The sequence below is a fragment of the Trachurus trachurus genome (assembly GCF_905171665.1).
Source record: "Trachurus trachurus genome assembly, chromosome: 17".
In the NCBI taxonomy this organism is placed as follows: Eukaryota; Metazoa; Chordata; class Actinopteri; order Carangiformes; family Carangidae; genus Trachurus; species Trachurus trachurus.
The window spans coordinates 31,878,999-31,892,081 of NC_139900.1; the positions used below are offsets into that span (position 1 = coordinate 31,878,999).

General features: G+C 41.8%; 1 protein-coding gene across 2 annotated transcripts in view; it reads left to right on the forward strand.

The window, feature by feature from the left end:
• agap3 (ArfGAP with GTPase domain, ankyrin repeat and PH domain 3) overlaps window positions 1–13,083 on the forward strand; it is a 111,787-nt gene that overhangs the window by 64,968 nt on the left and 33,736 nt on the right. The window contains exons 9-11 of one of the 2 annotated variants that reach the window (XM_083992269.1): window positions 3,855–3,938; window positions 8,400–8,504; window positions 10,255–10,426. In XM_083992269.1, coding sequence (XP_083848395.1) covers window positions 3,855–3,938; window positions 8,400–8,504; window positions 10,255–10,426 — 361 coding nt within the window. Of the gene's footprint in view, window positions 1–1,610; window positions 1,806–3,854; window positions 3,939–8,399; window positions 8,505–10,254; window positions 10,427–13,083 lie in introns of those variants that run through there. The other variant, XM_083992270.1, reaches the window with a different exon arrangement.

Consider the following 13,083-nt stretch of genomic DNA (forward strand, 5'->3'; position numbering starts at 1 on the left):
AACTAACTCCTTCTCTAACCTCCCTATCTACTCCCCCCCTTCCTCTATGTCTCCTACCGCCTTCACCCTGTTACCCTAGCTGCTGTGGGAGCCGCAGGCTTTGTGGCCTCCGAGCAGTACAGGCTGTGTGCTAGCTCCCCTTGTTGTCTCCCTTCCCCCCCTGCTAGGTAGTGACTAACCATGTCCACCAGAGAAATGAGCCTCTCCCCGTCCGCATCATGGAGATGCCGAAGCACGCCACCTACCCAGTGTGGGTGCCGGAGTGGCAAGCAGAGCGGGAGTTTCAGCTCATGACCTTCTGAGGAGCGGCGAGCCGAGGGTGGGAGGAGGGAGGGCGAGGGAGGAGAGGAGGAGGAAGCTGAGGAGGAGGAGAAGGAGGAGGAGGGGACGGAAACTAAACGGGGCGATGTCGACATTTCTTCAGTGACACTTGAAGAGTGTGATGGGCTCAGGAGAGGAAGAAGTACGATGCCAACCTTTTTTTTGCCATTTTACAAAACAACCGAAAGACAAAATATTCCATCAGCAGTGTCGAGGATGTCCCTTTCCTAGCTTTTTGTCCATTTAAAAAATAAATTGACCCATATGTTCACAAAAAAAAAGTTCCCTTAAAGTCCTGCTAGTCACCGATAGGCTGCAGGTTGCCATTCAATGTTTTCTAGCCATGCTTGTAAGTAGTCCACTTTCTGTTGATTTTCTGAGAGTTTGAAGAGAAGTACTCAATGAAAGAAAATATGCCTTAATGTCATCAAGAGATGAGCTTTGTCAGATCGAAACAGACTCACCTGAATCATTACATACAAGGTATTTTGTTCTAATATTACAGAGGAGAAAATTGCTGCAAGAACTTTTTTCCAGTAACCAGATATAAAAATAATATTTGTAACATTCCTGGGACTGGCATTGGGACTCTCAAGGAAAAAGCCTTTGCAATGTGCAGTTTATTGAGTTAACAGTGTTGGTGAGTAACCTTAAGAATGATTCCTTTTGGGTTCAGATTATTCAAAGGACAAAAACATCACATGTAGTTTATTAGAGAAGCCCCCTGCAGACGATGAATCATTTTTATAGTATCAGTATATTAGTTTTGCTGTTTTTTTTAGTGAGTAGTTAAAACTCAAAGCTTTACTACAGAAAGTCTTTTCACGCCGTCTTTTCACCGCCCTCACTAATCAATCTCACCAACCACACTCATTTCAAGCCAGTTTTCTACCATAACTGTCCTCTGCCACTAGGTGTCAGCACAGTACACATTATTCTTTCCTAGTGCTTCCATGGTCTAAAACTCTAAACAATCTGTTTCGTAACTTGTCTGTGGTTTCCTGACGTCTTCAGGCTGTCTGTCCCTTTTTTCGTGTTGAAAAGCACACTGTTTAGCAGTTTAGAAGATTATTAAGACATTTTTTATACCTAAATCCATCCCACTCATTTATTCATCTTCATTTAGTCCCATTTATTAATGTCTGCCATTCGGTGTTTCCCATTTCATGTTTTTAGTCCCTTGACTTGTTACTGGATCTCCACGTATGACACAAAACGACAACAGAAAAAAAAAAACGAAAAAAAAACAAACTTGATAACCATTTGACACTGTTTTTCAATATTTGCAGATATGTGCTTCTGTTTCCAACCTTTCTTCAACAAAAAGGGCTTTCCAACTCCTTCCGAATTAGAAGAGCATGATGGTTAGAAAAAAGAGTCCCCCTGCTTTGCCTATCCTGATAGAGAGGAGATTATTGATTGAGGACTTAAAGCTTGTCACTGCTTTACCCTCTGTGTTTTATGGCATTGAGGGTAATGCATAGAACTCGCACTATACGGGAACCATAGGACTTTGCGTCTAACGCAGGCTTAAGTCGAGTCCATTGAGTGTCTGAGCACACTCAAAGTAGACTGTCAAAAAATCACGAAGTGAGACAGACTGTAGGGACTCTTCTGGAAATGCCCCGTCCACCCCAGCCCCCCACCTGCCCACCCAACCACCCCGCCAACTCTCATTCAGACATGCCATACAAAAACACGCTGTACAGTCAAGTCACTCTTGGAACTGTTATCCAGCCACCCAAAGGACACAACCTTTTCCTTACATGACATCACACTGCCTTTTGCCATAAATGAGGACTCAAGGACTAGAGGTGCCAAGTTGTTTTTTTTGTTCTTCCTTTTAGATTTTCCGACATTCATTTGGTCTGTTTTTTATTTGATTCCTTCTTATTTTCCAGGGAGTATTGAAGTATTGAATTGAAAAATGTGGTATAAATGTGTTATCATAGAGGTATTTTAGATTAGAGTAATTTGGGGATAATTTTATGAAGGCCTTCATAAAAAATCAGGGTAGTGTGCCAGGGTGTTGAGGTATTAAAGAGATATTATACTGAAAGTTGCCAACAAATGAAACTGGGTTGCACCGACTTGTATGAATGTAGTTAAACTTAACATTTATTTTCCCTTTATTTATTTATTTTAAGTTATTTACTTTTGCACATCCAATTTTTATTTTATTTATTTATTTATTTATTTATTTTAATTTCCCTCAATTTAGGTTTGGTACAGAGATTATGAACTCTTGCATAATCGCTTTTCTATCATGAACGGATTGACGAAAAATATAGACTGCTGTATATCTTGTATTGTATTTTATTTACAATGGTACTCTATACAAAGTACATACATATAAGGAATATATGAAATAATGCCTTTATTGTCCATCCTATATTTTGTGGGAACTGCAATGTTTGGCTCAATCTGTTGAATATTTTGAAGTGAATTTGTGACTTGCTTTGTATGGTGTCTGTATAGAAGCTAAACAAGTCATCATAAAAAAATAAAATGTTGGAAAAAATATAAACACCAGAGTTGGTTTACTTGAACTCAGACTCTACCTCTTCTCCATTGGTGACTGGACATTTCTCATGTTCTGAGTGAGACCATACACACTCATGTCTGTCCCTGCCTGTACCTCATCTCTTTATTTGTGTTGGGGTGGGAAGGTACTTTTTTTTTTTTTACATGATTTATTTCCTTGTGAGGTTATATTTACTGTACTGTGCTCTAACCATTTCTGCTTCCACAGGCACGAACCAGACTTTGACATTTTTTCATGTATTTCTTCATGTTTCTGACATTTAAATTGTTTTGATGCTTGCAAAAGAATGTTATGTCCCACCAGGTTTCACAGGGCAAAGCTCAGAGGAACCTACTTGTACTGAAGTCTTCTTAAAATAACCATTTTCCCTTCTCTCCCTTTAACCTGTTATTACTTTTTAACTCATGTACCGCACCACAAAAGCCCTTATCAGTGCAGCTATGCTAAAGGTGCAGCTGAAGCTACACTGGGTATAGCAGCAGTTGGTCTGCAGGTCCACTAAGGGCAAGGGAAGGATCCCCTCTCCCCCCTCACAAAGGGTTTCAGGGCTGAGTCATGACTCAATGTGTGGTCGTCCTTGGTCTCCTCTGTGTTGAGATGTGTCTAGTGTGGTCTTGGTTTGGTCTCTTTTTTATTTTTTTTATTTTGAACTTGCACGTCGATGTTACTGCTGTTTGTTCTGCTGGTCTGCTTGTCTGTTAATTTCAAGCTTCTTTTTGAGACTTTTATTTTGCAAACGTCGAGTTTCTCCACAAATACTGCAAATGCTCAAAACAAAAAATCTCTCAACCCCCTCTGACCTCCAGTCTCTCTCTCTCTCTCTCTTTCCCTCTTCCTCTCTCTTTCGTACACACACATTCAAACACACACGCTCACCCCAACATACAAGTACACCCAAAACCTCAACTCACACCCCCTCCACAACCCACTGTGCCTCGTTGTCAGTCTGTGGCTTCAGTTGCTGACTGACTCTCTTGTTTCCTTGCAGTCACGGAAAGCCAGTGAACAAGCAAAGAGCGTTGACAGTAAAACAGACAGCATAGGCAGTGGAAGGGCCATACCTATCAAGCAGGTAAGCAGTTTTACTCATCCCTTTCCCCCTACATTTCCCATAACTCTGTAGGTAAGTATGATCCCTTTTGTGCCAGTGGATGTCCCTTTTCTGTTTAACACTGATATTCTGTGCTTTGAAGATTTAATCACAGTGATGAGGCCATAGAGCTAACCAGTGTGATTTGGGTAATGCCATTTGTTGCTGTGACCACTAGATGTCGACATAATACAGCATTATACATCCAGAGTAGCTGAGGAGAGAAGAAGCCTGGGGGTTCAGACGTAACATCAGATCACTTATTTGCGATGAAATGTCCCTGTTTGTGTAAATCACATACCTATAAAACTTAAAATATACAACGGCGTTATTTTAAAGGCACATATGTTTAATTTCTGATTTCATAAATTATGTAATTGAAGAGTTACCTTCATGGCCAATGACAATAATCATTTTCTATGTCTCTCAAATGACCGTAACAGATAATATAGCAATATTTTAATCATAATTTTTAATAAATGTATTTAGTACCAATCTCAATACACTTCCAACAGCATGACAATAAATGTTATTGGCTTGTGTTAATCTGTGAATTCAAACTCATTAATGTGGAAGATCATTCCAATTCTGTGATCAATTCTGATAATAAACTGGATCATGGATTTTACCTTAATACAAAAGCATTTGGTCCAAGTGGAAATGTTCTTATTGCTGATAAGTGTGTGTGTGTGTGGGTAGAATTTCCTCATAAAAGTTAATTCATGCGCGTCCATATAATCAACTTAGACAGACATTAATTAGCGCAGAATTTCATTAGATCATTAGCCTGACAATTTATTTAATTTTTTTAAAGGTGGTTTCATATTGTGTCACTTTGCACTAAATTAAATGATAATACATAGTAATTTGTGTTTTGAAATAGTTCATTTTTTTCCATCTATGAGAAATTTTTCATTTCATTATGATTTCCTTCTTTATTTTTTTATATACATTCACACATTGCTTTAAAAGAGCAGAGGAGTGGTAGTGAACACTGAATTACACATCTGAGTGAGGATCCTTTCCAAAGGTCCGAGTTATAACTGAAGGAGAAGTAATTGACACATTGATTAGTAATCACTCATGATTATATGAGGGCTTTTGAAAATGGGTCAGCATCCTTATATTATCCTCTTTACCTGCAAATGATAGAAGATAAGGTCTTTTTTTTAACATTGAGCCCAAAAAAAAAGAAGAAGAAGGGAAAAAAAAGGAAATTGCAAAGGCTTTGGTCCAGTTGAACTAATGGCAGGGTGAAACCTCCAAGCCCCCTCACTCAATCAGATAATAACGCTTTAGGGAAACCACTGTTAGACCGATACAGTATCTATCAGTCCATTTGTCTGTGAGTAAAAATAGATGTTCATGAAATGGTTGCAAGTTTTTATGATTCAGAATTATTTTTTATACTTGTAGATATGTATCTTTTTCATATCAAAGTTACCAGTGAATAAGACGACAGAAGTTAAAAGTGGTGGTTTGATTTGTGCACAACGTCTTGAAAAATGGCTGTAAATGTCCTAAAAAAAACAGCAGATTTTTAAACCTTGCAGGCCATTTCAGAAACATGGCGGTTCTGTTTGATCTCAGTGCAGCTCTTGTTTTTTTATGTAGATTAGTGTAATTCCCTGCAGAACCTGGCTAATCTGCAGGTGAGCTGCAGGTTGACTGTCACAGATTAAACAGATCCCCCCTCTGAGCAGCCTTCACTTTAAGCTCGCCCACTCTTCTTATCCACTACGTTATAGGAGTCTGGGGTATCAATGCAACTTTTGACAAGATAAGCCCGCTCCCTCTTTATCTCCAAAGAAGTTTTTTTCTCAGAGCAGGGGGTGGGTGTGGGGGTATCTGGTTACAGATGTGTCGGGAGGGACAGAGGAAGAGGGGGCAGGGGGGGCACTGGTCTCCAGGCCAGTCAAATGCACAATCAAGGAGATCAAAGTGTCAATGTGAGCTTAATTACCACTGCCCCCACCCCACCCCCACCCTCTTTACCTTCCCCCCTCCTCACCCCATCAGGCCAAATTACACACCGAATACCACCCCCCCTCCTCCTCTCTCCCTCCTGCCCCCCCATCTATAAAAATAGTGAGTGAGGATAATAATGCACTCACTGCTGAGGGGCTCAGCAGTGAGTGCATTCCTGCTCCATCACTGACCCCCCCTCACCCCCAGCACACACACACACACACACACACACACACACACACCCTCTCCCTGGACGGTTACAAAGGGCCAGCCTATCAGTCAGCCACAGTGGCAGGATGCAGCTTTTCTCCTGGTCGTCTGACAAAAGAAGGGAAAGACACTATCTCCTCTGTGTAGATATGACAATTGTGTGGACACAGAGAGCGCGTCTGACTATCGGCCTGTTTCCTTATGTCGCACAGGATGAACACACTCATCTTTTTTGTGTGTGTGTCTGTGTGTGTGTGTGTGTGTGTGTGTCATTGAGGGGGAAGCACAGAACCACACTTACCTTTGGATGTCAAACTATCACATTAAGACCACCGTGGCCAATTCAGTGTGCAAAACAATTATGACAAATAATTTCAAATCCAATTACATAAAGTGACATGGTTTATGAAAGATACATAACAGCCGTAATGAGTTACTGTTCAGATAAAGCAGAAAAATTAGTCTGCACAAGTAAAGATTTTCACATAATTGTCTTCGTTTTTTTATTGATCTGCTTCACAGCTCTGATAAATATATGAAACTCCACACTGATTGCGTGTATAGATTTATGTATGCTTCAGTGGGACCACGAGATGAGAAACATACTGTATATGCTTGTAAAACATGCATTATAAAGTCGCCAGAGGCCCTGTGCCAGGATCATTTACTCTGTATGATTAGAGAGCCATTTAAAAAGTGTTTACAGTTCTTTTATTGACTAAATTGAGAGGAGTCAGGGCAGTAAGCAACTTATTGATTGAAGAACACAATGTTTCAGAAGTATCACTGATTTCAAAATGGTCCACTAATGCTCGCTGATATTAATAGTAATGTGTATATTAAATTCAAATGCCCAAGTGTTATTTTTGAGCAAGGCCTTTTTTCTTTTATTAAACAGCAATTAATCGGAGTACATTGCCTTGAATACATAAGATATTTGAATATTTTTATTATTTATTTATTTTCCCCCCAACTGATTGTACATTTTTTGTACTTCAAAATAAAACTAAAAGGAAAAATCTATTAAACTTATTTTATTGAACACATCAATGCAGGTCTGTTTTCTGTGTGGTCATGTATAGGGCGTAAAGATGACCTTTTCTTATGTTAGAATAAAACAATAACGTTGTTTACTTTGTAACTGAATCACTTTAGAGGAGAGGCGTAGGATTACGTTTCAGACATATTTGAAGTTCTGCCACAGAGACACACTAACAGACAGAAAGGTATATTGATAAGATTTGAAGAAATCCAAACTCTTGACTCACAGCATGCAGCCAACAGTCAGCACTTACACAACATCCCCCCAGCTCCCCTCACCTACCCCTCCTCGGATGAATCGGGGTTCGGATTAGGATGATTGTCGGCAAACAGCCTGGTGCCCAGGTCACCAAGGGTCAGCTCTTCCTGATGTGTTAATCAGGATTAAAGCCTGCAGGATGGGGCTGGCTAGTAAAACACAACCCCTCCAACCCCACCCCTTTAACTCACACACACACATACACACGCACACAGGCCCTGGCTGTAAAAGCACAAACATTGCCCCCCCCCTCCCTCCTCCTCCTCCTGTCTTAATCCCCTAATTAAGCGGGCCCCTCCTCACTATTTAACCCCAGAGAGCCTCCTGGCCCTTCCACTCAGCAGCATTTGGTCACCTCCAGCAGAGGAACTGCATTGTTTACCGGTGGATTTACTCCGCAGATAAGGAAAACCATGTGAGGCCCTAAAAGGCCCCAGAAGATAAAGTAGAATAGAATAAGACCTGAGTGGTCTTTGAAGAGGGGAGATCACACTCCCTAATCCGTGGATTGAGAGGTCTTCCAGAGTTCAGCATGTTATGTGTATGAATGCAGGGAGGAGGTCTGGGAAATTGGATTGTCTCCCTTTCTGAATGGACTCTGAGCCAGAGGAACTTGGCCAGTTTTGGGGGTTCAGTTGTTCATAGTAAGAAAAACTAATGAATCATCAAATGCGTCACCCAAACAAATTATAACAATGATAATACCGACAGACAGTTTAAGGGGGGTTTAATTACAATGACTGTTGTGTTTATTTTCTCCATTCTCCCCTCCATGCTGTTGCACAATTGTCACTTGCATTGATTTTTGTTTGCTTTATGACTTGAAAGTGTTCAATATGACCACCATAATGAATGTGAAATATCAATAATAATGCTGCTTTATTGTATTTAACATCCAAAATGGCTCCCATCAGCCACCACGCTGCTCTGAGAGGATGCTCACCGTGATGCCTTGTCTCTTACAGGGAATCCTCCTGAAGCGAAGTGGCAAATCCCTCAACAAGGAGTGGAAAAAGAAATATGTCACACTGTGTGATAATGGCGTCCTCACTTACCACCCCAGTTTACATGTGAGTTTCAAAAATCCCACTTTCCCCCTCCTCCCCTTCCCCATTTCTTTTCCAATCGGCTTTATGTGTGTTTTACACTAGTGTTTGTACTCAAGGGTGCTGCTGCAGCTTTTTAATGTAGGGGAGGGCGTGCATGATTCTCCTGATGCAAAACCCAGTTAACATCACTGCTGTGGTGAAGTGGATCTCTATCACAACTCCTCACAGTTTCTATAGAGAATTATCTACATATCTAACGGCTGTTTTAGCCAACCCTGTGACTTTAAGCTTAGTATTAAGGAACGGGGTGTCCTAGTGGTCATATCTGACCCCCCCTGCGGTGTTCATCCCCAGCGCTGGCTAATGGAGACATGGCTGTGCTGCTGCGTGCCCGCTGTGCCCGGACTCCACGCTGGCTTGTATTTATAATGGTTCCCACTGCATGGCAGCAGAGCCTGACCAGCCTCCCACATCCATCTTTGTCAGAATCCCGCTGGGCCGCTAATACCTCTTAAACACTCGGCTGGTTGGCAGCAGACAGCTCAGGAGCCCCCGTGTCACACTCAGAAATCCCTTTGATTCCTCCCATCACTCGCCGGTGTTTGGCAGGTTTAAATCATGCGGCCAGGTCAGGTGGAAGTTATTAGCAGCATCTTGCATCTAATGAGACGACTTGAACTTTGAACAGGAGCCCAACAGTTAGACGTGAACCTTGTGTGTGGCCTTGTTGCACTGACAGTGTGTTAGTGGTTTAATTTACAAGCAGTTATTAGTAGAGCAGCGCTGGGCTACAGTGATGTATGTAATTGACTGAACAGGCTATCTCTTGATCATTACAGCTATTACAGGTCATCGGGGCAATCTATGAATCTATGAGTCTGTTGACTTACGGAGGGAGGTGAAATAAGGGAGACAGTTACATTAGTGCGGTAACAGCTCAAGCTCATTTTGAGCAGTGGAGCAGAGCCAGAGTAAGAAAGAGAAAAGGGGAAGAGAGAGATTGAGGAAAGGAGAGAGGGAAGAAGAAAAGAGGGAGGGAGACAGACTGAGAGTGGAAGAGGGGAACCTTTAATTTCGCAGTCAGCCAAGCCATCCACACAATCACCTTCTGTTAATTCTATCTGCTACATCAATTAAATTGTTTGTAGAAACTAATTGAATGTGGCTTAATCACACATCTTAATAGCTTTGCACGCTTCGATCAGGCTGTTAATTCCAGCAATAAAATGAAATGAGAGCGCTCACTGGGTAATTAGCGAGGAGGCTTGGGAAAGAAATGAGTGCTTTATGACACGGTAATAAAACAGAGGAGCCGTTGGGGGGACGGCAAAGGCCGAGCTCGCCGCTATCTGGGTCTTTTTCTGCTGAGCCCAATGATTTTCACCTTGGCTTCCCACATTTGGGCGGTAGTCGCGTTAAACCAAATCAAATAGCCAAATTGAAAGAGAGTGAGACTGTTTGCATTCATTAAGCCTAACATCTCGCTGTTTGGAGAGACAGCGTGGGCACAGGTGATGTATAATGGCTTCACAATCATTTTTCCACTATCACAAACCCTTAGTGGAAGGTCTAAAGATGGGTTGTGACTAATGGGGATGGAAATTGAATAGTCTTTTAATTTGTTTTTCTTCCATAATTCCTGGATCCTTGTTGGTCCACTGTGTATAATCACTTCCCCGTATTGAGGGAAATATTTAGAAATATTTGGACTCGTGCAGAGTGACGACCGCTTACTGATGTCATGCTCTTCTTGTTTTTTGACTTTATGCAGGACTACATGCAGAACGTGCATGGGAAAGAGATTGACTTGCTGAGGACCACAGTCAAGGTTCCTGGGAAGCGACCACCCAGAGCGGTGGCCACCGTCGCCCCCACCGCTAGTCCCAAAACAAATGGGCTCACCAAGGACCGCAGCACCTTACAGCTGGGCATAGGAAACACAGGTAAGAGTCCAGAGTACCTGCCTCATCGCAAGGCTAAAGGCCACAGTAATACATACAACCTTTAAAGTGTGATGGTTGCACACTTTTCAGTGTTTCATACTTTTGTGTATTTTGAGGCTTAAACTCTTGATCATCAAAATAATGATTTTGAAAACATTTCTTAAAGATTTAGGAAATGGTCACATTTCTCCTAATAAAAGGATCAATCAATCAAGAAAATTACAGCTAGATTGAACATGGAATAAAAAATATTCCTTAATTACAGCTATGCTGAAGAGACTTGTGTAAATGGAGTTAATGAAAATATCCTGAAGTTTTGTTTTGTTTTTGGGGGGGAAATGACAATTGTATCTTGTTTATTTTAGGTCAAGTTCTGTAGTTGGTATCACATTCACTTCTTTTGATAATTGCGAAGAGACAAGACTTGTTAGGTAAAGAGAGAGATCATATATTTCCTAATCACAGGTACAATATGTAATGGTTACTCAATGAGTCTTTTATTACCATACTAATTGATCGCAGTTTATGATTAATCATAAAAATGGGTCCCAACAGCTTAATTATCTTCCTTCTATATGCTTCGTTCGTGGAAATTAGCTGCCTCATAGTAAACTGTACAAATGGTGACTTAATGAGCATCTATGAGGATATTCTAATAATTCCCCAAATTACCAGAGAGGGAATTTAAGAATTGTGTTTAAACAATATGCCACATTTCATCACTTTTAGGTTTGTTTTTATTGGATGATTGCATCATTATGAGACTGGCCTAGTTATTTTTCATCCCCTGCGGTGGAGGGGTCACAGAATCAGATAACATTTTGGACCTGAGCATCGTGTCAGGGTCTCACCACCTCAAGTTTACCTCAAGTTTAAAAATAGTGTTCTCTCCTCCCAGTGCACCGTGCCACCGGAGGCTGCAGCGAGTCTGGCAGGCGTAAAAACTGGAAGTCAGTGATTGGATTTAGGATTAAGAGTAATTAATACTAATTAGCAAAGTGATCCCCAGAGGGAGGCGGGGTCCTTCATCAGCTGTGAAATGGGCACAGTGTTTCCATCACCCGTGTTCAAGCTAAACTGGCCCGAGAGCAGGTACAGAGCCAGAGACGGGTCATCGGGGACCATTAGCGCTGTCCGGTCTGGGCCGGTCGCTGTTCCACTCGGCCAAAGTGGTGCCACCGCTGAACGGGTTAATCAGTCACAAGCAGAAAGATGTAGGAGTTTACACAGCAGAGGACACCGGATTGAGGTTGTTTCATCCCACACACTGTTAACCTTGAGTGTGGGGTTGAGGGGCGACGTTCAAAGGAGCCACAAAAAACAGGCCAGAGAAGGTTTGGGGGGGAAACAGCAGCAACTGGTTTGTTTTCTCCTTCAGTTTCCTTTTTTTTCTCAAACCCAACAATGACAATCATTTCTTCGGAAAAGACGCCTCAATGGCGAATTTCCTAGATTTTCTGTTGCCATCCATTGGTGCATCAGGGAACAATGTGAGGGAGATTTGCCTTAATCTCCATTTAGGAGAAGAAAGGTTACAAATCACATCAGGTGTCTCTCAGGGTGGAGGACCCTCTTCTGATTATGCGATCGGGATTTTGATTTCATTAGACATGCAATTGATGAAGGGAACAAAGGGGTAATTTTTCATTCACGGCGCCCAAATCACAAGCCTTGTCTTTGCCTTTGGTAATTCATTCATTCCTTAGATCTAAAGACCTTTATAATCACTGGAAGAAGAGGGATAGCGACAGAGAGGAGGAGGAGGGGCAGAGTGGATGGGGGAGATGGGAAGATGAAGAGGAGAGGTTGAGAAGACAGAGAGTAAATGAGAGAACGCATGCGCCCAGGAGTTTGCCAAGCGGCCAGGTTTAATTCCTTTGCTGTGTGCGGAGCGGAACCATTTTAAATATGATCCTCCCTGTTAACACGCATCCTGCCGTGTCACTGGCGACAGATACATTGTATCAAAGTATTAATGGGCCCAGTCACTTTTAATCAATCCTGCGAGAGGGTAGAGGAGAGAAAGGTTGGAGATTTCAGGAAAGCGTTCAGCTCAGTCCCTCCTCACTCTACACCACCGTTTGTCTCCAACTCTGATCCTCAGCACTCTATAACCAGAAGACACTCACACATACTGGCTGAGCAGGGCCACTGCCACTGCCAACATGGGAGTCTTTGTCCAACACTGGTGCAGTCAGTGTTTAAATCTGGTCTCTTTTACAGTACATTGAGGCTGCAAACTGTTGTGTCTTGGATTGTGCCTCATGTGTACGTCCGTCTGGGCAAAAGTCTGCCAAATTAATAAGTGTAATGTAAATGTGAACACAAATGTTTGTGAAAATTTGTACTTCTACCAATTATTCTGGCTGACGTTGGATGTTACAACTATAATCCAACACCCTTAGATGGCTGTTTCGACTTCATTACAGTTTGGCCTACAAGTTTCCATGCACTTGTATGTAAGTTTTGCAGCTGACCAGAGCTAAACTTCACAAATCCTATTTGTGTGCTGTATATCCACACAAATATGTATTGTAGGCCTATATATGCGTAAGTCAAGTAGATATTTAAAGTTGTCGTTGTTGTCCATATGTTTTGTGAAATTGTAGTGTATAAAAACCTAAGTGTGAATGTTTAAGTGACTTGTGTGGAGACTG